At 39.4% G+C, this 27,822-nt stretch overlaps 1 protein-coding gene across 7 annotated transcripts in view; it reads right to left on the bottom strand.

Annotated features, from left to right (window-relative positions):
* Nucleotides 1-2,945: 2,945 nt before the first annotated feature.
* hivep2a (HIVEP zinc finger 2a) overlaps nt 2,946-27,822 on the bottom strand; it is a 150,311-nt gene continuing 125,434 nt past the window's right edge. For all 7 annotated transcript variants that reach the window (XM_076272193.1, XM_076272192.1, XM_076272197.1 and 4 more), the window contains 5 exons: nt 27,535-27,680; nt 26,896-27,071; nt 18,274-18,375; nt 17,263-18,107; nt 2,946-5,236 (listed from right to left, as the gene is read on the bottom strand). In XM_076272193.1, the coding sequence (XP_076128308.1) occupies nt 4,463-5,236; nt 17,263-18,107; nt 18,274-18,375; nt 26,896-27,071; nt 27,535-27,680 (2,043 nt within the window). In that variant the 3' untranslated portion in view covers nt 2,946-4,462. The remainder of the gene's footprint in view (nt 5,237-17,262; nt 18,108-18,273; nt 18,376-26,895; nt 27,072-27,534; nt 27,681-27,822) is intronic.

Below are 27,822 nucleotides of genomic sequence, written 5' to 3'. Positions count from 1 at the left end.
GCTACTGCCCTATTTTAACTAGCTAATTCTTATTCTGTAGTTGTCATTCTCAATCTCTTTTGTCTTTTTGTGAGCATTAAAGGAATGATGTATTTATAATGTATCTGGGAAAATGTGCAATACTTGTTAATGGGGATAGTCTTAATGATTTAAAGGGGTAATGTATTTATAGTGTATCAGGGAACATGTGCAATACCTGCTAATGTGAACAGTCTTACTGGTTTAAAGGAATGATGATGTATTTATAGTATATCTGAATTTTTGGAGTTCGAACTGCATCGATAGCTCAAACGGTCTAGGAGCAGAAGTTCGTCCAAAAAGTGGGTGAATAGGAATAATAAATAACTAGAATTGCGGTTCCGAGGAACTGCAAAGAGTGGGTTTGATCAGGGGCATGGAACTCGGCCTTATCCAAGGATTCCAACGGTACCTCATTTATGAAAATCGGACATACGGGTCAAAAGTTACATGCACACACCTTCATATACACAGACAGCCCAGCCCAGCCCATTATAGCTCTGCCAGGTGGCTTAGAACTCTTCCAGGTGCAAGCTTAAGCAATTAGAGCTGTGATGTCACAATCGAAATTTGAATTCTGAACATTCCGCCATTCATTTCAATGGGCCCAAAAAACGCAGAAAAACGGGAATACCGCGAAAACGACAAGGGCCAGCGACACGAAATCAACAAGCAAGTTACACCGGTTCGGGCCTGAATTTTTGGAGTTTGAACCGCGTCGATAGCTCAAACGGTCTAGGAGCCTAGGGCCCACCTAGGGAGCAGTAGTTCGGCCAAAAAGTGGGCTTATAGGAAGATATAATAATAATAAGAAAACTTAAGAAGAACAATAGTGGGCTTGCTGGATCAAACCCACTAATAAGAAAACTTAAGAAGAACAATAGTGGTCTTGCTGGATCAAACCCACTAATAATAATAAGAAGAAAACTTAAGAAGAACAATAGTGGTCTTGCTGGATCAAACCCACTAATAAGAAAACTTAAGAAGAACAATAGTGGGCTTGCTCCGCAAGCCCGGCTTGCTGGATCAAACCCACTAATAATAAGAAAACTTAAGAAGAACAATAGTGGTCTTGCTGGATCAAACCCACTAATAATAATAAGAAGAAAACTTAAGAAGAACAATAGTGGTCTTGCTGGATCAAACCCACTAATAAGAAAACTTAAGAAGAACAATAGTGGGCTTGCTCCGCAAGCCCGGCTTGCTGGATCAAACCCACTAATAATAAGAAAACTTAAGAAGAACAATAGTGGTCTTGCTGGATCAAACCCACTAATAATAATAAGAAGAAAACTTAAGAAGAACAATAGTGGGCTTGCTGGATCAAACCCACTAATGATGAGCCCAAAATTAGTGATGAGGAGGCCATGACTAAAGGGACAAGTAGAGAGGATAAATTAAAGTTATTTAATGTAAGAAAGAGCAGAATATTTATGCTACATGATGAACCTATATGCCTTGTTTGCTAAATCACCAAACAACAATATAGCCTACCCATGCAAAAAACATGTAGCCTAAACATTAGTTCAATACACGGGTTTCCCGTTTACCAACAAAACTAGATGCGCGCGCAGCCTTGAGGCAGAAGACGCTTGGTGGCCGTCCACAACGTTATAAACTTAACCTAAATAGTCGGCTGCTGTAAGCTACATTTTGTATACCCCTGTTGTCTCAATCTCATTTCATCTCATTTCAGACTATATTTCAAAGTTTGACGTTCATTTGGATTATTAATATAACATCGTATTTTGTCATTTTTGGCGAAGACATGCATTCCGTTAGGGATATTGAACATATTTAACATTCTCTAACCATCGTGATTTCGAATTGGTGCAGTTTTCAGCACAAAAACTCATTTTATTCTTTTGCTCTTTTGCATTGCTCTATGCTGTTCTATGGTGCTTTCTGCCTCTTGGTTGCGCACGCATGTTTCCGTGACGTTCCATAGAAATCCATGTATATGCCTCTTTGTGGAAGCGTGGGATAGGCTACATTTCAAAGGCTTTTTTTCTTTCTGTCTTTCTTTCTTTCTTTCTGTTTTTGTTAACTTGTGGAATAGTGGAATATTTTTTGTTAACTTCTCAGTTGAAGTGAATTAATATAACCTTTACACATTTGTTGAACCATGGTACTAATAAAAACTACAGGATAGTAAGAGCTGAAATGTTGCTTCATTTATCCAATTTCCACCACTATGGAAAACGTGGGCCGGTCTTGGGCCTGAAACTCCCGGGCTGAAAAGTGGCCCCACTCCGGCCCTGCTATTACCTCAACCTATTCTTGCACTGACATAGTTTTTTATATTACCTTGTCTACATTATACTTTACTCTCTTATTTGTCCATATTATTTATGCTGGTCTCTAGACCTTATTCTTGCACTGTTGCACTGTTGGACTACTGTTGGACTACGTTTTGCACCTTCACCATGACACTCACTCTCTTGAGCACCTCACCATGCACACAGAACTACAGGCCAGTCCCGGCCCTGTCACTGCAAGCGTCTCATGCTTGATCACCCTCAAGCACACTGTGGATTTTTTTACTTAATTTATATAGTATATTTAGTATTTAGTCTTCTTAGTTTTTCTTATCTTCTACTGTCTTTACAGTGGAGTTTTGTTATATGTTTATACTTATATTTACCATTTCTGCAGTAAGTGCATGTTGTGTGTGATGTCTGTATGCTACTGAGACCTTGAATTTTCCCTTGGGGATCAATAAAGTATCTATCTATCTATCTATATATCTATCTATCTATCTTATCCTTCATGATATCTTAATGACATATCAAAATGGTACCACTTTACTTGAGGTATAAGAATCTATCCATTACACTGACATAATAGTGTCATGACAGCCAGTTTTGTGAAATATCCTGTTACACATCTATGAATTGGTCTCTATCCTTGCACATCTACAGTAATTATAATAATCATTATGTCAACATATTTTTTTTGCTTTGTTTATTTGAAATAAAAATGTTTTCAACAGTATGGAACGGAAATACATACTAGAAACATTGTATTTAATTTTCCACAAAACATCACTATGTTACCCTTTTATGTAGTCTCCCATTTTTATACAGTGATTTGTGCTCTGACACCTCAGAATTCAAGGTAATGTTAAAAAGTTATACAAGTATGACAAACAAAAGCCCAATAAACAGATGTACATAAATCAATAAGAATTTGAATGCATGCATTCAATAATCCAGCTAGATATGCTTCATTGTTGAAGAGGTGTCAAAATCATCTCAAATTTTATTTCAAAATATGTTACAGAATGGGATACTGCTTAAATTTATTTTACATTTAAGGTGCATTTTTAGAGTTTTACTTGAAGTAGATATGTACTTGTGCTTTTTTTACAAAGGCTTGTTGCCCATGATTATGAACATATGAGTACATTATTCACTGATAAGGAATTATATGTGCACTGCTGGAATGCTGTCTACACTTATCAATGAATCAAGTACATCACATTATTCATGTAAGTTTAAAATGTGTTTAATACTTCAGTACTGTTGCAGCAAGCTTGAGTTGGATGCACAAATACAAAAATGCACAAGGGCTTGGGTTGATTCAATTAAAATTCACTTAATGCTTTCTGTAGAGACAAAATTGTAAATGAGCAAAATGTGATAGACATCTGTTACGACTGCTGTAGGTAATTCAGCAAGGCGAGAAAATGGCAAAAATAGACAAATGACCATACTACATTCTATGCCAATATATCTGAAACATGGGTTGACACATGCACATATGTATAGGGAAATGAAGCTGTGTGTTTATGACATATTATTACTTTGTATGCCAATGTAAAAGCTTATCTACAGTGCACAGTTGTAGCTCTAATTATAAAATAGCAAAACCCATGCTTCACTTAGAAAAGGCATCCACAACATTAAGAACTTTGTACAATGTATGAAACGTGATACAATAAATAGTATTATAGAATTACTATACAGAAAATCAATTTCATTTTGTCATATAAAAATATGTTTTAGTGCAACCTTACATACACTGATAAATCACATCATTCAATCTCTGTTGTTCAAATCACACAGGCTATTGCATTATTACATAGCAGACATAAAAACATGGTAATTTACATGCCTTCCTGCTTCAGATGCTAGTAAGACTATATGTAGAAAGTAAAGAAAAGGCACACATATTTTAGATTTACTGTAAGAGTACCAGGCAAATATCTATCAGCATGTTTGGTCAAGTTCATGTATAGGTTTGTATATATTTTCATCAATGTATATGTTAAAAACAGTTAATATTTTTTACAAAGGCATGCTATGCACAGACAGTACATTTCAACTGCAAAACAAATTAAAATGTATTGTGTTGCCTAATGAATTAAGATATGTTTGCATGTATTATACATGTGTAAACATTAACATATAATGTTTGTGCTGAATTTCCCTTTTACCCACATTTATTCATTTTCTGTACATTTGTTTACCCTATTTGTGTTTAACAACCTTTCCCCATGGCTTTTTAAAAGTGGTATTTTTTTCTCACCGCTTTTACTGTTGAGAGGAAGGTAACTTAATACATTTTCCATGCTGGAGTGCAGTGGAATGGCAGAGCCATTCAATGACTGCCTGGTGTCTAACTCATTTGAGGGATGAATTTTGATTGATGCCATCTTTTCAGGGTTTATGGGAGAATGGGAGGATGTGGATGGCTGTTGATATGGTGGATTATCAGTGGACAGAGATTTCTCTATAGGCTCTTCTGAAACAATCCGGAGAGAGGCAATGGCCTTGGTGCAAGTCTGTATGCTCTCCTCCTGTTTAATATCCTTATCTGAGATTTCATCCACATCCCTTTCAGATTTTTCAGTAAGCACACTAACTGAAGGCTGTGATTGCTTTCCCATTGGGGAAAACAATATGTTTCCCTGGGTCTGAGAGGAGTCCAATCTACCACTGGGCATGCTGCCATCTTCCACTTGGAAGAACACTTCATTAGCATTGGACTCCTTTGATGTGTTCTTCTGTAAGGACAGATGGGCAGGATGGGTAAGGCCTGTAACGGAGGGCCTGACAGAGTGCACAATCTGAATGCCCCCAATGGGGATCATTGGGAAGGGTGTATGAATCTGCTGTTGGGAGTGTAGGGGCAGGTGGCTGAACAGGCCATGGTGGGAGGTGGCTGTTCCTTTACCACTGCTGTTTCTGTCACAATCCATCTTCTGTATCTGCTCCTAAAAAATATATATCATTGGGTTATACCAGCTGAATGCCACTCTAGCATTGTAGCCAATGGTACAGATTTATGAAATATCGAAATAATCCCCAAAATACACAGTATATCACAAATATGAATTATATTATTTAAGGGGTTGATTAAAATAATAACCAATCTTACTATATTGTGGCAATTTTGTGAGAAAAAAAACAACTGAACACTTTCAAAAGGAGAATCATTTTAATGACTGAAGCAAATTTCAAGATGGATTCTAAATGAATAATTGCACCAGGACTCTGAAAAGAAAGAGGCTTGAATGAACAGCATAACATGTAAAGCTCTGTAAAATAAGCCAGTGTGCTACCAGTACCATCTTAATCATATGTTACAATGATGCTGGTACTGTAAACTTCGGTAATTTGTAACTCTGTTGCAATGTGTCAGTTCATTTAAACTTCACAATGAGTATGGTGAATGGATATAACCTACAAGCATAGCCCAATAGGGCCAACAAATTGGAACTACTGTACTTCATGGGTGTTCAAATATCTGAATATAAATATCACATCACAATCACAATAGGAAAAACAACCAAGCAGTCATATAAGTATTAATAATAACTAGAGTAATTCCAAGAAATTGCCAGTGCATGCAAAGAAAGTCAAAAAAGAAAAAGGTGATGTCAATCAAAAAAGTGAAAGAAAGTGGGAATGAGAAAAGTGAGATCCAGAGACAAGGTTCCTTTTAAGTTGCTGCACAGTCAGTAAGGTGCTTGATAATAAATATTAATAGAGAAAGACAGAGAGAGAGAGTCGAGATGTTAAATATGCAAGGACTTTTATTTTTAAAATAGATTAAAGAGTAATTGAAATTGAGAGAAACAGAGAGAAAAAGCAATAGAGAAAGTGGGAAAGAGAAGAAGTGAGAGATCCAGATGAATGGAGGGAGAGACACAGAGAAAAAGTACTTTTAAAATTCAAGGGTATTATAGGCTGTAATAGTACTACTACTACTAATAACAATAATAACTAATAAATAAGGAATTACCAGTGCATGCAAAGTGGTTGCTAGGACATTGCTAAGGTAATTTAAGTGGTTGCTAAGGTGTTGCTAAGGGGGCTTAGTATCAATATTAATTAGTGTTAGCGCGTTAATCGTAACGTGTTCTTTTTTTAAATCGCATTTATCGCGTTATTTATACCCCTTTGGGTGCTACTATTTTGACCCTTTGATGCTCTCTTGTCCTTAAACTGCCACAGACACTTCCTAATAGCCTAGGCCTAACCCTCCTCCTCCCGTAGTCATGGAGATAATAAACACCAATGCAGTTCTGATCTCCCGATCGGCTGAATGGCGCTTCAAAGCAATGTGGACACGAGTGACATGAGTGCGACGTACCCCACTTCGACATTCAATTAGCCTACATTAGATTATGTTGTTCTCAATATATGGAGTCAAAACAACGCCAAAAAGATTTTGTGCCCGTGAAAAGATATTCACAAGTGTAATAGAGTTTTGCAACTTTATAAAAAAATTGTGCTTGTGCACGGGAATTTTGTACTAAAATTGACTTGAGGATATAATTTGCACAAGTGTAGAACCATTTTGTAGCTGTGGAATTAATATGTCTGTGTGCAAAAAAAATGCGTACCTGCAGAAATATTTTGTGCACTTATGAAAATAATTTGTCCACAGGGATTTAGTTTGAATGTGGGAACTTATGTCTTTGCGCATACAATTAGGCAAAAATTGGGAGAAGAATTGCAAATTATATCCTCGAAGACAATTTTTTTTCGCACATGCACAAAATATTTATACAGCTGCAAAACTCTATTACACTTGTGAATATCTTTTCACGGGCACAAAATCTTTTTGCTCTATATCAATACAACTCCACACACCAGCATTGCAAATTTTACGATTCAGTTCTATTTGGCTCCATAAAATCCATTGTTCATGCAGTGTTTGCCAGTTAAAAACGTTGGCGCTGATGTGCGTGGTGTGACGCCCACCTGGGTGAAAACCATGACCCCTATGGGTCTAGTGCAGTCAGTGCACGAATAGTACTAGGCCTAGGTGTCCTGGGCAGCCTGCCTTATTTGTTTCACCTGCACTTAGGGGTTGGGCTATAAAGGGGCTTCTCTCTCTCTTTCAGGTGGGCACTATTTCCTTTCATATAGGCACTATTTGACTTCCTTCTTTCATGAACACTCTCTCTATCATTCTTCATCTCACTCTAACCTTAATGATAATTTTCTTCCTTTACAGCTAACATCCTGATACTGATCTACTAGATGCTCACTATATCCATACACGCACGACATTGCACCAACATACCCTAGACACATATTATTGACCTGGTTAGATTGCACTTTGCTTAATAAATTATTATTCTTTACAACCGTTTCTTGTCCCTCATTATATGATGGTGTGAACAAGTTGACCCCTTACAGTGCGCTCATCTCGGCGCCGATGTCGGCTCAGTCCACATGGCATTAAAATATCACTGAAGCTATAATCTACGAACTAAACATTGTTTACACTCCTACACCATTACACGTGAACTGAACATAGTTAATGGACTAGGCTATTTCTGTTAGCACTTCATTGAAATGTGCTGTAGGCCTAGCCTACACTACATTTTGCAGAGTACTTTTGCATATTTCTCAACATGAAAAGTTCCTTATTTCAACTGAACTCTTAAGAGCTACAGTGGGTATCAGTTAAGTTTGGACGGCTTCCTGCATGAATCTTCTTGGCAGAAATGGCACAAACTGCAGTTGACACAAACAACCACAAGGTGTCACTTGAGAGTTCTGCCACTACTATTTTTGATGCGACTTGACTTATTGTTGAGCCATTACCAAACATATATGATAATACAATAGCGTAAGTTTATATATCTTATACCCTATTTGTCACGAATACTTATAGATTTTAACCATAGCGCATGAGATTTGGAGACTTTCCAGCAGGGGGCACAGGAACTTAAATTGACAGTACATTGACAGTAGCCCAGCCTAACAAGCATGTTCCAAGACAATGATCCAAAACACACCGCAGCCAGTGTCAGACCCTGCATTCAGATTGAGAGTGCTAGTCGCCGGATCTGAACCCCATAGAGTTGGGCTTCGATGAAATGATATATTCGCTGCGAGGCCAAACCCAAGAGCAGAGACGAACTGATCTCAGCAATAGAGTCATTTTGGAGGTACAAACTCACCACAAAGGTCTGCAATAACTACATAGATCACCTGGACAAAGTCATTGAGCAGGTCATAGCCTTAAATGGAGGACCAACTAAAATGTGATCTTCCCAGGGCTATGGGATCCCCTACTGCTCCTGCTTCCATTTTAGGCCACATTGACTTGAAATGGACTTGACATGTCATTTCCAATCAGCCAACTCTTTGATTTGAATCGAAATCCAAATAAAAAACGTTTTTTGCAAAAAAATGCCTTTTCATTTCTGTGTATTTTTGATGCGACTTCATGCTTCCGCAACGCATCCAGTTTTAGGGGTGTAAATATTAATCGATTCGTATCGATGCATCGATTATGCAGCAGGCGATTCAATGCATCGATTCGTCCGCAAGAGTATCGATTAATGTGTTTATTTTGCCGCCTGTTTGTTTGCCTATCTATTTTCAGCATCAGCTCCGACCTTTCTTTTTCTGTCTATGGCTCCGATGTAAGCGCACTACCTACTCCTAAGCTGCGGGTCGGTTTTTTTTTTATATGCAAAGACATGAGGCTGTATAACGAAGGCTTTAGATACCTGCTCCTACATTCCAAACTTTTGTTGATTTATTTGAAACTTCATAGATATCATGTAAAAATATTGAGTATTGAATCGTATCGAATCGTATCGTGGGGAATTCTGAAGTATCGAAAATAATCTAATCATTGGCTTAAGAAATCGATATTGTATCGAATCGTCATGAAGACTCCGATTTACACCCCTATCCAGTTTAGCCCGTCAGTAGAACAGTCAGAGACAGTTGAGCCATTACCAAACACAATACAATAACGTGAGTGTATGTCTATGTTTTATACCCTATTTGTCACCTTCATTCACATAGTTGATAGACTAATGGTAATGCAGGGGACTGAGACGATGGCAAGCAGGGTTAGATTCCTGATCGATTCATAATGCACAAAATCTTGCCAGGGCGGATAACATAGTTGTAATGGGCATGAATAAAAAGGGCAAAATACGTCCTTTGCCGAACCCAAAATTTAAATAAGAATTTTATCTTAATGAAACAACTCTAAATATCAGAGTGGGATAGGTTGGGCTATTGTAGAAATGTCACTTAAATTGCAACCGCAACATGCCTGCTTGCCGACGTTCAAATGACAACGAAAAAGATATCAAAGCACCAAGCAAGCAACTAGAGGGTTGAGTCTGAATGACACTGAATTTTAGACACTGAGTTTTTGAAGTTTAGAAATATTTTCGTAATAAAAATGGTCATTTAACCAATAAAGGCTGAAAACATGTAGGCTACATGCAACCCAGCAGAAGACTATTATATTGGCAAATCATTGAGCACCATTCACACATTGTATTCTGCAGTCTCTACACGTGGAGCGCTAATGTGTCTAATGTAAGTCATTCAAATCATGTGTGAAAGTCATTAGGCTGGAAGCGTTAATGTGTCTATTAAGCTCATTGGCCTAGGCCTATCAATAGGCCTAGCCTACTGTACAGCCTGAGCAATTAGCCTAAATATATAAATAAATGAAGGACATTAACATGAAAAAGCTTAACATAGCTTAATGTCCCAAAATGGCAACAAGTCGTTTTATGCGCTCATTTTAAAGAAAGTTTAACATGTCCCATAGCACAACAGCTATCAATTAATCACCAAACGTCTTATAAACAAGTCTTGCCAGGAGCAACACAAAAAAAATAGACCTAGGCCTCATAAAGGTTGGAATGGAAAGATGCAAGTTATGTTTAAAAAACAAATGCTCCCGTTACCCTGCAGAAGTTTCAAAGTAGCCTACACCCAGCCTAAGCCTAGGCTACTTCAGAACACCTAATCGACTGTCTGTAGTAGGCTACAACTTCGATTCAATGAAAAGATTTCTAAAGAAAAACGTTGCGTCGCATCATTACTCCTGCCTGCATTCGACTGCCTGACTGCCTGAAAGTTGCAGACCTGTTCTGGAAATACATACATTAACCCACTCGACCGTCAGACAACGCTAGCTGCTTCGAGTAGGCCTATTGGGTAGGACTAAAGCCTACACTGGTTGCTGTGGCACAGCCTTGAGTGACCGAATTCATTTTCCTTTGTCATATGAATGCTGTCATTTTGTTAACATTACTGTTAAGGAGATGCTGTAGGCAAAGGCTATATTTCAACCTCGTTAGTGTAGTAAAAAAAATCAGAACTATTCACAAGGTTTCTGGGTAGCATATTTATGTTCTGTTAGCAAGCGAACTTCTCATGACTGCCGACAAAGTAGCCTAGGCTAGGACTATTGCCAGCTGACGAAGCTCTCATTTTAAAATATTACTGAGGGGGTTCCGGTTACGTCATGAAGGAGTAAGACGTGGTTAAGAGAGCTCCTGAAAATTTTTACGAAAAAATATAGCAAAAAGAACAAATCAACCGGTGTGGACAGGACAGTGCTTAGTTTATACTTCGCAGTAGACTTTTATGTGTTCAAGGTGTCCAAGATGTCTAAACAAGCCTCCAAAAAAGCCAGAACAAAACCAACCGAACAGCCTATCATCGGAAGCTAGCGAACTCGAGGAAGCTAGTCAACATGTTAGCAAAACGTTGTTGGATGGTCTTGCTGCCACAGACGGAAATTCGCTCATTTAAAGGTGAAAATCGGGGATATGATTGACCAAAGATTCCAACAGCTTTCGTCCTCAATACGGAGTGAACTGCACTGAAGAACGATACCAGTAATGCTATTTCTGCTGTGAAGGAAGTAGCTAGCGAGCAGGCGACAACTTTGGCTGAGCTCGAGCGAGGTGCCTCATTCACTTCAGATGAGATCACCAAACTTCAACAGGAGGTGCGACTCTTAACAAAATCTGTTTCACAACTGAACGAAAAATGCACAGATCTGGAAAGCCGCAGTAGAAGACAAAACGTACGAATTCTGAACATTAAGGAAGGCGAAGAGAAAGGCCAGAACAACAGGGATTTCATTGCAAAAGTGCTACAATCTGCCCTAGCCCTGGATAATCCCCCAATAATAGACCGTGCTCACAGAGCTAGCAACGTTATCCAGAGCGCACAGAACAACCTGCACCCACGGGCATTCATCATCAAACTGCACTACTTCCAAGAGTGGGAGATTGTCATGCGGAAGGCTGCACAGTTGAAGACCATCTCCTATAATCAAGAAAAGATCCTCATCTTCCCCGACCTGCCACCTGCCATTGTTAAGCAACGCGCCCGCTTCAGCAGAGCCAAGGAACTTCTACGTGATCGCCTAGACGTTCGATATGGTTTTCAGTATCCAGCAACCATGCGGATCACCTACAAGGACGACGAACAACGATTCACAGAGGTAACGTAGCTACGGCTGATACACCTGAATAGCATCTTGGACATATATATTTTTTTTTTTCATGTCTGCTACTGTTTTATGTCTTCCTATCCCCTAATTTACCAGTCCAAACGTACCAGTATTTCATGAGGGCTAATAGGAACCTATTTCAGCTATTTCTTGTTGACTTAGTTACTGACTGAATTACATTGACTGTGTTATAATTTGCGCAACTTACGTTTTGCTTTTATCTCACAGCCTGATGCAGGCTATCGGGAACTATTGGAGCTTTTTTTATTTAGATAGTATTAGTTTCAGGACTCACTAGGATGCCCATGATAACTTGCGATTTAGGCCATGCGTGCCACGGGTACGCTTTTTTTTGTGTCTTTATTACTGTTGCTTTTATTTTTCCGTTGTTCATGTGTTTAATGCACCACTGTTTATAGTTTACCTGGGTCTTTTGGGTTTACACAGGGTTTTTTGGAACGTAGGGAGGGTGGGTAGGGGTTTGTTTGTTAGTGAAAGTTTTGTCTGCTTCTGTACTTACGAAGGACTATGCGGGTCGTGGGGGAATGGGTTAATAATAACTGACTCTGTTTAAATGAGTAGGCCTACTGTACAAGCCATTAGAAGCCTAGATAAAGGGAGGGGACTCACCTTCACATCCTGGAATGTCAAAGGCATGAATCACCCTATCAAGCGTGCTAAAGTTTTATCTCATCTGAAGGCACTGAATTCAGACATTATGTTTCTTCAAGAGACGCATCTTAAGAAGGATGCTCACTCCAGACTAAGATCCAACTGGATAGGCCAAATTTTCCACTCTACTTTTTCAGCTAAGGCTAGGGGAACTGCCATCTTAATACGTAAAGGCATTCCTTTTAAACACAAATTGTAGACAGAGATGGAAGATACACTATAGTGACTGGTGAAATACACTCTTTACCAGTGACTCTTGTTAACATCTATGGGCCAAACTTTGATAATCCCCAATTTTTTCAGAAAGTGTTCTCTCTGATACCGGAGTTATCACTCACTAATCTAATTATTGGAGGGGACTTCAATTGTGTCATCGATCCATATTTGGATAGGTCTTCCACACAACGAGCTCCTCCATCCAAAACCAGGGATTTCTTGAAAGTATACATTAATAATACAAACATATGTGACTTGTGGAGAACTTTTAATCCTTCAGACAGAGATTACTCTTTTCATTCCTCAGTCCACAATGTTTATACGCGTATTGATTATTTCCTGGTCGACAGGAAACTAATGCCCCATATGCTTAACGATAAGTATCTTAATTTCTGATCATAGCCCAGTCACATTCATTCTCAACCTAACTGATTTTTCCTCAACTAAGCCAATATGGAGAGTTGATCCTCAGCTTCTGAGCGATCCTGCATTTAGAGTTTACCTCCGTGCAGAGATCAAAATATTTTTTGAAAAGATATCAACAATCGCTTCAAGCAATTTTATGAAGCGCTTTACTGTAGTAAAACTAATCAGGACCCAGTCCCCATTGAGACATTTCTTGACAAGTGTAACCTGCCAACATTGACGCAGGATGATCGTGATTTTCTTGGGGCAGATATAACACTAGAAGAAATAAACAAAACTATTAAATCATTGAAATCAGGGAAAACACCAGGCCCTGACGGGATACCCTGTGAAATATACAAAAACTTCAATGAATTAACACCCTTCATGCTCAAGATGTTCACCCAGGCCCTGCAGGATGGACTTCTCCCTCCATCTTACTGCCTTAGTAAGGGAGCTTTTCCTTGCCCCTGTTGCTCTTGGGTGCTCCTTGTTGGTGCCCCCCCATCCTAATCCTCCCCCACCTTTCTTATGCAGCCCTTGCCACTTAATCTACTACCCCCCCCCCCCCCCCATAAATGCACAAATAGGCTGACACCAGACATAATTTCACTGCATTTCTTACATCCATGCATGTGACAATAAACTTCCTTGTATCCTTGTATCTCTCTATGAGGCAGTGATCACAGTCATTCCCAAGAAGGGCAAGGACCCTGAGGAGGTTGGAGGATACAGGCCCATATCTCTCATAAATGTTGATCAGAAGATTTTAGCAAAAACCCTGGCCAACAGACTCAATACACTTCTGGGAAAATTAATTGCACCAGACCAAACTGGATTTGTACTACGGCGGAGTTCATTCAGTAACCTGCGCCGCATTTAATATTCTCTACTCCTCTCATGCTAACAACACAGACTTGGCTATTATCTCCCTGGATGCGGAAAAGCGTTTGATCAGGTCGAGTGGCCATATCAATTTGCTGTTTTACAGAAATTTGCTATGGGTGAAACATTTACTGCCTGGATCAGAACTCTATATAGAAACCCAAAAGCACAAATACTTACAAACAAAACTTTGTCATCCCCGTTCAACCTCCAAAGGGGTACTAGACAAGGCTGCCCATTATCACCGTTACTTTTCGCCCTTGTGATAGAACCTCTTGCTGATACAATTAGGTCAGAAAGAAATATTCATGGATTTAACTCTAAAAATACCTCTCACAAAATATCTTTGTTTGCAGATGATGTCCTCATCTATGCAACAAAACCATTCTCAAGTGTGCCAGTGATTTTACACATAATTGAAGACTTCAGCAGCTTCTCAGGCTATAGAATAAATTGGGGGAAAAGCGAACTTATGCCAGTTGGGCTTATAGACTCCTCTCAACTTTCACATCTTCCATTCAAAATATCTAAAGATAAATTCACCTACCTTGGCATTGTTGTAACCAAACAGCCAAAATCTCTGTTTGCAGCTAACTACACTCCTCTGTTGGAGAAATTGAAATCAAATATTCAATTCTGGAGGTCCCTCCCAATCTCTCTATGTTAATGTTAACATAGAGAGATTGTTAATACCATTAAAATGATTTTCCTTCCACAGCTGTTATACCTATTCCAAAATCCCCCTGTCTTTCTCCCTAAAGCATTTTTAAACAACTGGATTCACTAATCATGCCCTTTGTCTGGCACTACAAAAATCACAGGATCAAAAAAGCACACCTTTGCAAACCAAGATGTGAGGTGGGGTTGGCACTTCCAGCCTTCTACTTTTCTACTTGCCTTCTACCTCCTACTCTACTTTTGGGCCTCCAACCTTAGAACTATAGCACTGTTGCTGAACGATCATATTGAATTTGGGGCGTGGATGGAATTAGAAAGGGAGCAGTGCACCCCTTATGATTTAACAGCCATAATACTCTCTCCAACCGGCCATAAAAGAACTGTTTATAGGGACAATTTTATTATCCACAATATGATAAGGATCTGGAAACAAATCAAGATGTCCTGTGGTGCAAACTCTCTATCCTTTTTACTCCCCATAGCAAATAACCCGTCCTTTACACCTTCAATGCTGGACAACGGCTTCAAACATTGGAAGGAGGCAGGCATACATTGCATTGGGGATCTCTACCTAAATGGGAGATTTGCGACCTTTACAGAAATTCAGGAGAAATATGGTTTCCATAGGAATAATTTCTTTAGATTCTTGCAAATAAGGAACTATGTACAGTCACACTTAAAAGATTTTGCAACAGCTAGCCCCTCCTGCTTAGACAAATGCAACAGCTAGCCCCTCCTGCTTAGACAAATGTCTTAGGAACTATTTTAACAGCTACTGCATCTCATCGTTATATGGCACACTACAGAATCTCCACTTACCTTCAACAAGTGCAATTAAAGCAGCTTGGGAAGAGGAACTAGGGTTAGAAATTTCTGATGGACTTTGGAAAGATAGCCTAGAAGAAATTCAACACTGTTCCATACATGCCAGACATTGTCTTATCCAATTTAAAGTGGTACACAGACTCCACTATTCAAAGACTAAATTGCACAAGATATTTCCTATTGTCTCTCCAATTTGTGACAAATGTAAGGCTGGTGATGGGTCATTAGCTCACAGTTTTGTTCTTTGCCCCCAACCTAAAAAGATACTGGCAGGGCATTTTTAAAGTTTTTACTGAAGTCACACAAAAGGACCTTGAGCCAGTTGTTCTTCTTATATTGTTTGGGCTGTCAGAACAGTCATTCAAACTGTCAAAATCTGAACAGCAATTCCTGTCATATGGACTGCTGACAGCAAAAAAGCTTTTGGAAGAATCAACAGGTCCCTTCCCTACAGGCATGGCTTAGTGAGCTCACTAACACTTTACACCTAAAGGAAATTAGATTTTCCTTAAGACACAAAAGGCACCACTTTGATAGGATTTGAAGTAAATACTTAGGCCGTAACTGGTAACCACAAATCCAAAATTGTTATCCCCTTCCCCTGACCCTTCTTCCCATTGATGTGCAGGCAGACTGTTTTTTGTTTTTTATTTGTTTGACTGTTTGTGTTTTGTTTGTTTTCATTTGGGTGGTTGGGATGGGTTTAGTGGATTAGGTATGGTGATTTGTCTTGAATATGCTACTACTGTACATGATTCACTTGTTCTTGTGTTACAATGTAAAACAATAATGTGATCTTGTTTACTGTAACTTGTCAAGTTGTCTTCAATAAAAAAAAAACCTATCTGGGAAAAAACATTACTGAGAGACAGGCACTGTACAATCAAGAAATCCTGCCACTGAATCCAAAACTGTTTGACATTATGTACAAAGCTTATAGGCTACAGTGGACTAGCATGTTGCAGAGGCTGCTAAAAACACAGAGAAAAAACACACTGAAAACTCGGCCAATCACAGCCCTTGCTGTCGAACGCTCCGTCCGGTTTGACCGCGGAACGCCACAACGGACTTATGCTGCCCCCAAGCGGCTGCAGTTGTACTTACATTTCACGCAGCTGCGTGAATCACATTGTTCGTCAATGAAGTGTCCATTCTTAACTACTACCCACCGTATATGGAGTATTTTTTGTTTGTTATGTCATTTACAGTATATGTGTACATTTTGTGCATGCACTTCTGCTGTAGCATTTATTTCAGTTTGTATCAGCTATATTTCTGAAGAATAATGTTTTATCTTTTTATTTGAAATAATCAAAAATATCTTAAAGTTAAGTTCATAAAGTAACTTTCTTTGCTTTCATTTGATTCCCAATCAAGATACACTGGTAACAGCTTTAGATTGTTAAAATGGACTTCTGGAATATTTAGAAATGTAAAATAATATAATTTTAATCATGTGATAAAATATGTGATTAATCATGATTAACTATAGAAAGTCAGAGATTAATCGGGATTATGAAATGTTTGACAGCCCTAATATTAATATTAAATATCCAAATTGTTTAAAAAGTAATGGAAATTAGGAGAGATGGAGAAATAACAAAGGTGAGAGAAACTGGGGAAGAGAATTAAGAGATCCAGTTGAATGGAAAGAGAGACAAGAAAAAGTCCCTTAGTGCCATCCTTTACACCAGAAAACTGCAAAGATTTGGAAAAGATTTTTCAATGCACAATCACTTTATTGCTGATTTTATTCAGATGTAAATTCAGTAAGATTCAGTATCTGAAAATATTTTTTAAAAAATGACTCACTGTTTCTGATTCAGATGGACCCCTTGTCTTTAGTGCCAGTGATATAAACTCTGCCTGAAGGTTTTGCCCCAGACTCCAGGGGGAGTTTTGATGATGTAGACCCCTCCTGGGGGACACAGGTCTCACTTTATAGCGACTCCTTGGGGAAAGATCTCTTCTACTGCTCAGCTCACGTCCTGGAGATGTGGGTCTCCCTGTATTAGATATGGGTAAAAGGAGGTTTATCGGCGAATGGTCACCCCTGGGGGAAACATCTCTATGGAAGATGTCCCTCCGAGGAGATAAATGCCGGAGATGGTAGGCCTCTCTTCTGGGGGACAAGCGTCTACGGGGTGAGAACTCCCCCTTGGGAGAGAGGTATCTCTGGGATGTGGGAGATGGCTCTCTAAGAGGAGAGGAGTCACACCCTGGAGAAGATAGACAGGATGGGGAGAGGTCAAAAGAGGAGGGGGTATGCTCTGGTGACAGGCTGGAATCTTCATCCATAGAATTGGGCACACTCAGTTGGTTCATGTAGTTTCTCAGCTGTGTGACCTGGATGCTGGGCAGGCTTGTTAAGTAACTGAAAAGTGGAGATTTAGAGCCAGAGTGCAAAAAGTTTCCAGAAGATCCTTGGGAGGCAGTAACCACAGTAGCGGCAAGCAAAGCAAGGCTATGGGGCTGAGGGCTTGTGCTTCTAGAACATGTCTTTGGTGTAGAATCACCATCATATTCTTCCTCATCTTCTTCATCCTCGTCTATCTCATCTCCATCATCGTCTGGCCCATCGGAGTCATCTGCATCAGAGAACTGATGGTCAGCCATGCCAAATTGCCCACAATCTTGTGGGTTTTCCTCTGCAGTATCTGGCAAAGTAGGATGCAAATATAGTTTTTACAAATTCACAACTCCTATATTTCTGATCAAAGTACTTGTATTAATCACCATCTACATTTGCATAATTGTTTACTGTAAATTCTTGGTAAAATGGAGAGAACCATTATTTGTCTGTGCACATGAAATATTTCACACCTGCTTCCTCTGCTTCCACATCATCAACACAGGTCACTGACACCCCAAGCTCCAAGCATTTCTTCATGTGAGCTTTTGATTTCATGTGCTTTGTGAGATTTCCTGAAACCAAAGTTGAAGTACAGTATTGGTGGGTTTCAAAATACAACACTTGATCATTTTCACTAAACAAATCTAGATGTCTGATAGGTCTGATTTTATTCTTGTTGAGGATGGGAGATTTGCATACAGTGGGCAGTGCTTTGACTTGGCCAGCTTCACTTGCGGTCCACGCGTGGGATCACGCGGTATCACGCAACTTTAATTTGTATTTTCCCAGTGAGACGCTGCAACAACCCAAACAACCGGTGGATGGCTCAAGTGAGCAGGGTGTCTCGTAAAAAGAAATGGAGCCTGGAAAACCCTACACAGACTTTAGCAGACTGGTTTAGAAATAATTTAATAGCCAGAAATATGCCTGCCCTGCCCTAATAAAGAAATATTTGGTTGCGAGTGAATCCCGTTTGCAGCCGTAGAAGAAACGCAGGACAAATTAAACATTCTGGTTTTCTCCGAGTGCAACGATGATAGACAGACATCATTTGGACAAAATATAGAGCATATTAACCTCCGTTGCTCAGCCAAATGCCTTCCTGTTACGTCCTGTTATCACGGAGTTACAAGCGATAAACGTTTTTTGATGGTCACAAGTTTACTTCATTAGCGGTTTATTTTTTTGATTATTAAAGAGTGTTTTTCATTTAAAGGTTTGACTTCGTGCTTATTCAGTAGAGCATTTAGTGCTCTTCCCAATCCCAGACGTTCACATTGCATGTTTGTTTGTAATGGATGCAACCGCGAGATAGGCTACGCGTTTGACGGCAATGAACCAAGACATATAGCCCAGCAGCAACTAGGGACTGTTCGTTATTTATTGAAGGGGCCACCGGAGGAATTTTGAGTGCTTCAGTCTGCTTCAATCTTGAGGAAGCAATTTTGCATTGTAGGCATAACTAACATGCAATAACGCCACCAACAACAACCAAAACTAGGCTACTCATTGTCAACATGTAAATTAAATGTAACATTATTGTGAATCAAATTAAAATGTTCTCTTTTGCAAACGTAGGCATAGGCATAGTAACAGATTAATTTAATAATGTTACAAAGATACTACATCAATCCGTATGTTTCATTAGGCTACTAGGCTATTTGTTTTGCCTTACTCTTGATTAATTTAGGCTAGGCCTTTTTATTCAGTTATTCATCATCTTCTGTCCTTGTGTAGCGCACGCATTCTCAGACCTGTCACCTGCCACTCATCGTAAGGGAGGTGTTTGGAATCATTCCCGCGTTACAATCATCAGCCAATCAAGGTGGTCACTTCAGTCAAGCTCGTGCATGAGTAATAACGTCATCCATAGCAACGAAGACTCACTCAGTCTTAGACTGTTAGTCAAAGATTCTAGAGCGCTCAGCTCCAGAATCTGTTCAGGAGTTAGGGTTGGGTATCGTTTGGGTTTTATCCGATACCGGTGCTAAATCGATACTTTTAAAACGGTGCCGGTGCCAAAACGGTGCCTGAACCGGTACTTTGTTTTTAAAATGTTTTAAATTAAAATGGTCTAAAGCATGAATTGCTTTTTTTATTGATAAGACAAATTTGAACATGAAATTAAACTGTTATATTCAATTTACTATCAATATCTCATTGCTCCTACGAATAATACATTTAAATGTTAAAACAGCTTGCCATGCATGCACACACAATGGTAAGCTCTGCTTTCAAGTTTAGGCCTACCCAGTGTAGGCGGTTTGCCATAAGGTATGTTAAAACCGCTTGCCATAAAACTGCCAGGTCATGGACAACGGTAGTGGTGGGCGATACTGCAAAATTTGGTATCGATCCGATACCAAATACATATAGGGTCCGTATTGCCGATACCGATACCAATACGATACTTTTTTCACTAAATACTTTTGTGTAGGGGAGAGCAGGATGTCATTATTTCTGAGGTGAATGAATGATCAATTCTTTAGGCAATATGTTTTTATTAATGTATGGAAGTGCACAGAATTATTAGTTATTAGGCACTGTAGAATAAATGCAAACCAAATTTTACAGCCTTTTTAAAAAATAAATAAATAACGAATAACAAAAATCTCTCCCTTTTTTCTGGTTTTAATTTAGCCTAAATATAGCAGGTCACATGAGCAAAAAATACTATGTTTATAGATAACACGTTTCAATGGGCTGCATATATTATTTGAACGTCTGATCTATACTAGGCCTACAACAAAATGTGTGTGATTGCTCAACAACATTCATGTTTATTTTCTAGTTTATCAATATATGCGGTAATGATGGACATGCTTGACTAGATAGAAGCAATCAGGAGTGCATGATAGCCTATATGCAAGCATATGGACGAGCCAGTTGTTATCTTAGACAACAGCTCAAAGGTTTTTGCCATAGACAATGGACATTATATTAGCACACCGTTAGGCTGTAGGCCTAAATAACAAGTGCACAAGTTGCACAAATGTAATCTAATGTTAGAGGGGGCGCGCAGGATAAGTGAATACAGCCCAGGTCTAACTGTAAGAATTAAAGTTCGTCAGGTTGCTCTCAGCTTCGCGATGTCTTATTCTTGAGCAATCACACTAACTGAAGACAGGATATGACATGCTAACATAATATTAGCCTACTCTTACAAGCTACCTAGGTATTCTCTGCCTCTCTGAAATGACTCTCCCAACGAACTCTGTCTCTGTGCCGGGGGTCTGGAAGTGGATGGATTTCCCTCCTCATTTCTTCGTTTTTGTAGCTCAGCATTTTCCTTGACATGTGTTTTTAAGTGTTTGTATAGGTTGTAGTGTTGCCACAGTATCGAATGCTCTTTTTACACGTATCACAAGTTGTAGTACTATAAAATAGCTCCACACAACACTTCTTTTCCTCTCGTCCATCCTGATCTCTCATTCAATGTGCTATCAGCCTCGCTGTTCCTCTGCGCGTTGTGTCAGTGAGTCACGTGACTACACAACAACGAATCACAGCAGAGCAGCAGGAGGGGGAGAAGGAGCAAAGTGGGCAAGATGTGAAAGCAGCGTTCGCTCAGGATTGTAGAGGTGGAAGACACAAGCAACTAGTGAACGTAGAGGAGAGATATTTAAATTAAAATATCGATTCAATTACAGTTGTATCGATCAAATACCAATACCAGTGTTGGCATCGATACTATCGATATTTAGATCGATCCGCCCACCCCTAGACAACGGCATTTGCAAGCAAGCTAATCTAACAGGGACTCTACTTTCCAGTTAATTCAGTGTGTTCTCAAATGCTTCAAGAAATGTAATGTCTTAACCCATAACACGCAGTAGTTTTGAACATGTTAGGCTACATGTCGGTGTTGAAGTGTTTAGATTCCCAGCACTAGCCTAGTAGGCATTTTAACAGCAACTATGGCTATGCGCTAACACCAGTCAGCTAATGTTTAATTAGCGATAATGTACGGAGATGGTTTCATAGCCTCTTTGACAGCTCAGTGACATCAGGTATGTAAACCTACATATTTATGTTTTTGCCAGCTAACTTTTAACATGATCTTCATATTCATTGTGATGCTATATGGGCATGGTGCACATGAAAGATTAATATCATGCCATAACACACCGTGAAATAAAGTTTTCACCTTACAACTTTGCTGATAACATTTCAAATAAATGTCAGTTAGCGCGTTAGCAAGGATATTGTGTAACCTAGCAAGCCTACTGTTGATGTTGTTTCATAGCCTTTTGCTTGTGTGTAGTTAGGCCCACTGCTAGATTTTGACAGGAGCTCGCGATATCGCTTTAAAGTAAGCTATTTTGGGCTCACGCAAGCTGTCAGACACTGTCCACTCGCCTATGTGGTGCACCCCTCTGGTTATACAGCCAGTGTTCATCATATGTTAGCTAACTGTATCTTGATGTGTTGCTATCAGAGCAAGACGTTAGAGATGGCGCATGACATGCAGTGATGCCTCGTATAAAAAATAAAAAAAACGCTTTTTAAGCACCGAAATGAGGCACCGAAATCCACGTTGTTATTCGATGCAGTTACTACCGTTTACGTTGGCACCGGTGCCATATTAGAACCGTGTTTCGGTGCCCAATCCTATCAGGAGTTGTCATTTTCCCTTACTAAGAGTAGCCTAGGTCTGAAAGGCTTTGTGAATAACTTAATAAGAGAAACTCCTATAGCTAAAATCTTTTATTGCTATTTAGGAGTAGCCTACTCCTAGTGGTAAGATAAAAGGCTTTGTGAATATGGCCCCTGGTGTCTAACCCAATGCATAGCCCATTTACACAAAATAATGGTCGAATATTAGGCTACTGATGATCATTGTTATTTAAGAACATGCAGAGCACCAAAAACATCTTGCTCGTAAAAAATCATCATACCGCACATTGTGGCGGGTCTGTTATTTAACCTACTTACTGTAGGCTGCGCAAACCACAGGCCTTTATTTTGGGCAAGCCTGCATTCGAGGCAGGCCTTCTGTTTTGTAGATTCTTTTGTTCTGAATTTTAGCCTATATAAAGCCTGCGCTAACAGTAATCCTCCTGCCCCCGATACCACAGCTGTGGATAGTGTGGAATGCAAGTAATAACACAATCCAATGTGTGTCTCTCAATTATCCCCCGCTGACCACCTCACACATTTTCTCTAGATTTTGCAACGACCTTACATGACACAATGCCATAACATAAGTGTAATGAGCTATTCATTGTCGAAGGTGCATGGTGAAGTGAAATTCTTACTTTGGAAAACAAACATTTGCCGATATCATTGGATAGGGACTATGCCTACTTGTTTATTTTTTACGTAGCCTACAATGGCTAGTTCAGACAAAGCCGAAATTACTTATTTTGAAACATTTGTATGGTTATATTGCTTGACTTAAATCCCAGAGAGTAGGCTAGGCTACCGCACCCCACAGTGATGGGCCTAGCGGTCTTACGCGTTCAGTGTGGGGTATAAACTGCTGAGCTGAAGCTTGGGATACAGTTTACTTCTTATGGAATATATATTTTTTCACTTTTATAAAGGCTTTGTTTGAATACTGTTGGAACAAATAGTAGTTGATTATAAAGGCAACTTTCTGTTGCAATATTCTGTGTGTTCTGGACTGCAGGTAACTTGTTAAGCCAGTGGTTCTCAAACTTTCATTCCCCACTTTGATAAAGGAGGCATTGACTGATGATAGTGGAGATAACGTGTTATCCCGAGGCCTTTGCAAGTCAGCATCTCCGACGGTAGTCTACCCTATTAAAAATATAAGTTTTCGATGTTCCAAACGGAGAGCCATACTTTATTGTTTTAACAATCTCTATGCTACTCACCAAAATGTAGGCATGGGAACATGATGAAGTATCCAACTGTCGTGTGTTAAATTATTGTTATTACGAGCCAGTGGTTTTCAATTATGCGTGACTCGGACATCTATGCAACAGACTCATATCGTCCTCGCATTCGCAAAATGAGGACATACAGACTGCTCAGATAAGAGGTCAGGGTTGCCAGATTGGGCGGTTTCCCGCCCAATTGGGCGGTTTTGCAATCTATTTTGCGGGCAAAAATGGGTTTGGGCGGGTGTATAAAAATTGGGCTGGTTTCGGATCAGTTCGGCGGGTTTTTGTAGCCGAAACACATAGGCACTTCAGACCCTTCTTCCAGCGACCCTCAGCAGGCAGCAGTCTCTCACTCACTCACTCACTCACACACCCTCTGGCTGACGTGCCCCCTAAACTCACAACAGACACTCTCAGCTCACGTCACCTTATGTATCGAAACATGCATTCTAGCTATAAATGGCATAGTGCATGGTATTTCCATAACCGCGAGATATGCGCTTCACAATGACGGCAATTAGTTGTTAGATATTCACAGCAGACAGTAAAGCCCAGCAGTATTTTATCTAAAATAACACATATTAAGTACCATTCATGATGTTGTCAAATATTTAAGTTGTGGGAAGTTTAAGCTGTATGTTTCTTTCGTCCCCCATGTCGTTTCATTTATCCCGGCCAGGACGAATGAAACAAAACGCACGTTCGATTTCTCCTTAAATAACTCCTGAATGGTTTTGTTCAGACCTGAAAATGCAACTGTATTTGACAGAGGACAGATGTAGGTTGCTTGTGACAAAATATTAGCTTTCAGTGTTTTACGATGTCTTTGTAAATTACGTTTAATTAAAAAGTGTTTCAGTCTGGTTCTCCCCTACTGCGGCGCAGACCGCCCTTCAAACACACAGCTCGCGGGGTTTTCAAATTTAGCTAGCTGACTGACAATATCAATATGCCAAAGTGGGCAAAGATCATTTTCTCATTACAGTCAATCTCTTCATGAGGGTGCACACTGCTGAAAGATTACCTACGAGACAGGATGGACTTTCCCTTCTTTCAGGGTTGATGGATGCGCACAGGTCTTGCGCGAATGCTTGACATAGGACTACGGCCCACGTTCCGTCTAGCCCGACAGTTGTTGAGGAAGTTTGACAAAGCCTACTAGAACTTTTTTGTGTAGAGATGGCCCGCCATGCATGAACGTTCTGCTTCTGCATGAGCGCACTGACACCCCTGTTCGTTCAACTCGACTTTCATGAAAACTCTAGGTTTAACTGCCTGTCAGGTCTACTAATTGTTCTAAATTACAGGTGTCAAACTCAAGTTTGCCTTTAGCCTATATCTGGCGTATGAAAATATTTTTTGCGTGTATAGAGTTGCCATGCATGAACGCACTGCTTCTGCAAAGAGCGCACTGACACTGTCCTAAATAGCCTATGTTCAGCGCGATTTTCATGAAAACTCTAGGCCTAACTGCCTGTCTCAGGGAATAGATAGTGCCTATGTATTAATTAATTGTTCTAAATCACAGGTGTCAGACTCAAGTTTAACTCAAGCCTTTAGCCTACATTTGGCATAGGCCTATGAAAATATTTTTTTGTGTAGCCTAGAGTTGGCCCACCAGTTATGAACGCACTGCCTCTGCAAAGAGTCGACACCCCTGTTCTATAATCAATGCGATTTCATCTAATGTTATACATGAATATGCATGTCATGTTGCTATTATAAATAATTGAAATGTTGTGCGTTAGGCTATTTTGTATGTTCATATATCCACTCAATGTTTTTATGTTAGGCTAGCCTACTGAATGCTTTTGTTCCAAGCGTCTATTGACACAAACAGACTCATTGATAGTCTACGTTTATTGCATTATTTTCCGTAACATAAGCTAGAAGAATAGTCTGACTGAGGTCCGTGTAGCCTACTTTTGCGTTCATTTGATTGAATATTGTTTCTGAAATTGGATAGGCTAAGTCCAAAAATGGGTAATTTTAAAGCTTGTTAATGATTTCAATGTGTTTAAATGAGAAACAAGCAAAAGCAAATTTGGGCGGTTTTTTGTGCATTCTCGCGGTTTTTGACGAGGCTTTGGGCTGGAAAACCTTGCTGGCATCTGGCAACACTGTAAGAGGTGTACCTCCAGTTATGCACGGTTTTAGTCAAGTCATTTAAATGTGCTGGTGAAACAGTTGTGTACTCGGGGCACAGTTCTGGGCACAGTTCTTCCAGAGCTTCGTGCCAAGTAATAAGCGTTGAGTCGAGATGTTTGTGTGAATGAAACGAAGTGTATAGGCCATAGTGTCACATGCGTAAACCAATGGTGTAGAGATGACGCCACAGGGTTTTATTTAAAAGAGCCTACGTTTGTATGTAGGCAATTTATATTCACAATACTTAGGCCTACTAAAATAAATAGTATTTTATTTGTATTGGTTGTTTAGAGTAAAAAAAAATCGGTCGGTCTTAATGCAAGTTTACAACCGGCAAGTCGGTCAGACTAAAAGGGGAAAAAAATAAATATTTGGGTCGGTTCTAAATTGACAGGGTCGGTCGGGTTACGGCAAACGAAAATATTTTTAAGGATGGCCTGGCAGTGTTTTTTTGCGCGTCTGCAGAAGTCAGCCAAATATGAATGTAATTCTGCGGCATAAAGCAGATGTATTTGTTTATGTCAAGCAGTCAATTGACTACATTGCAGTCAAGAAGTAGGGCAAATTCATTTACGAAACCAAAACGTGGGTCATAGTTGTCTAAGCCTCTATTGCGTAGCCTGTTAAAAACGTCGCCAGATAGTATTAAATCGGCAACAACATTGTTTTCTGCAGAAGCCTACCCAAGGCTACAGATTAATTCTGAACAGTTATTTCTCTACTGGCTCAATTATCACACCACTGTTTTGATTTGCATAGCTGCGTTACCCCCAACACTGACAATAATGTAGACAGCAAATTTCGATTTTCGTTACCACCGTGTAGTCAAGCCTTAAGACATACCCAAGTAGCCTAAATCGAGGTAATGTTTAATTATGCATGATTTATTTTGTTATTGAATTCGTAGGCTGGGATTACTCTCGGCAAGTCTCCTGCTTTTTCAGTAGGGGCGGCAGGCAGAGCGATGTACAGTGGCAGAGCGACGCACAGTGGCTGAAAGTGGTACTAAAGCTTCACGCAGCTTCACGCCTCGTAATGCGCGACTGAAGTGGTCATTTGAAAGCGATGCCCACTGTATATGAATTTAAGTCTCACCTTTAGTTTTGAAAGCAAAATTGCAGAATTTGCAGACATAAGGCCTCACATCAGTATGAGTGCGAATGTGTTTTTTCAGCATGCTTGGCTTTTTACAGCGGATTCCACACTCTTCACATATGTACTTTCCTCTTCCTCTACCTCGCACATAAACATAGTCTTCATTAGATTTGTACCTGAAATATAAAAAAATAAATAAAATAAATAAAAAAGCAGGTTAGTCTTAAAACAGTCAACACACATGCAAGCTCAAAGGGCTCCAGTATCTATTATATTTTAGCATTATTCTATATACAAGTTCTTCAAATGACTGATGGTCATCTTTTTGCATAGCCCTACTAGCTTCAGTTGCTTTCACTACATTTGTATTACATAACGGTCCAGACTTTGACTCGTCCGTTTTTTAATTATTGCCACCATTTTTTAATGGTGTTGAGTTTTGGGACGAAAATATGAACAGCCAGTTACATTTGACCAGAATGTTTTCCATGATGGAAACAAACTTCTTGAAACCAAAATAGCCATTTGAAACTATAGCCATTTGGTCCTGGAGTCAGATTTCTATACAAACTTGAACTACAGCTATACACATTTTGATGGTAAAGTTTTATCAAAACACTGTTTGCTAAAGTCACATACCCTCCTTCAAAAATTTTTATGCGAGTTGGCTCATCTTGCTTTGAAATAGGCTCTTTTTCTCCATGGTCATCATTTCCATTCTCTCTTGTGCACTTCTTTTGATGACTATATTTGCCTGAATCTAGTTGCGTGACTTCTGACTTCAGCTAAAATGATAAAATAAAATAAAATTATGAAAAAACTATAATACATATTAACTTAATACAAATGAACTTAAACAGTAACAGTGATGTTATTATATTATCATGTACTTTCACAATTCACATACAATAAACAGTAAATTAGTCA

The sequence above is a fragment of the Alosa pseudoharengus genome, unplaced genomic scaffold (genome assembly GCF_046254945.1).
Source record: "Alosa pseudoharengus isolate Yale_2024_CS ecotype anadromous, Long Island Sound unplaced genomic scaffold, YU_APseudo_1.1 YU_APseudo_1.1_scf_7, whole genome shotgun sequence".
Classification (NCBI taxonomy): Eukaryota; Metazoa; Chordata; class Actinopteri; order Clupeiformes; family Clupeidae; genus Alosa; species Alosa pseudoharengus.
The sequence above is the reverse complement of the archived record's forward strand: the minus strand, read 5'-3'. Positions and strand labels throughout refer to the sequence as shown.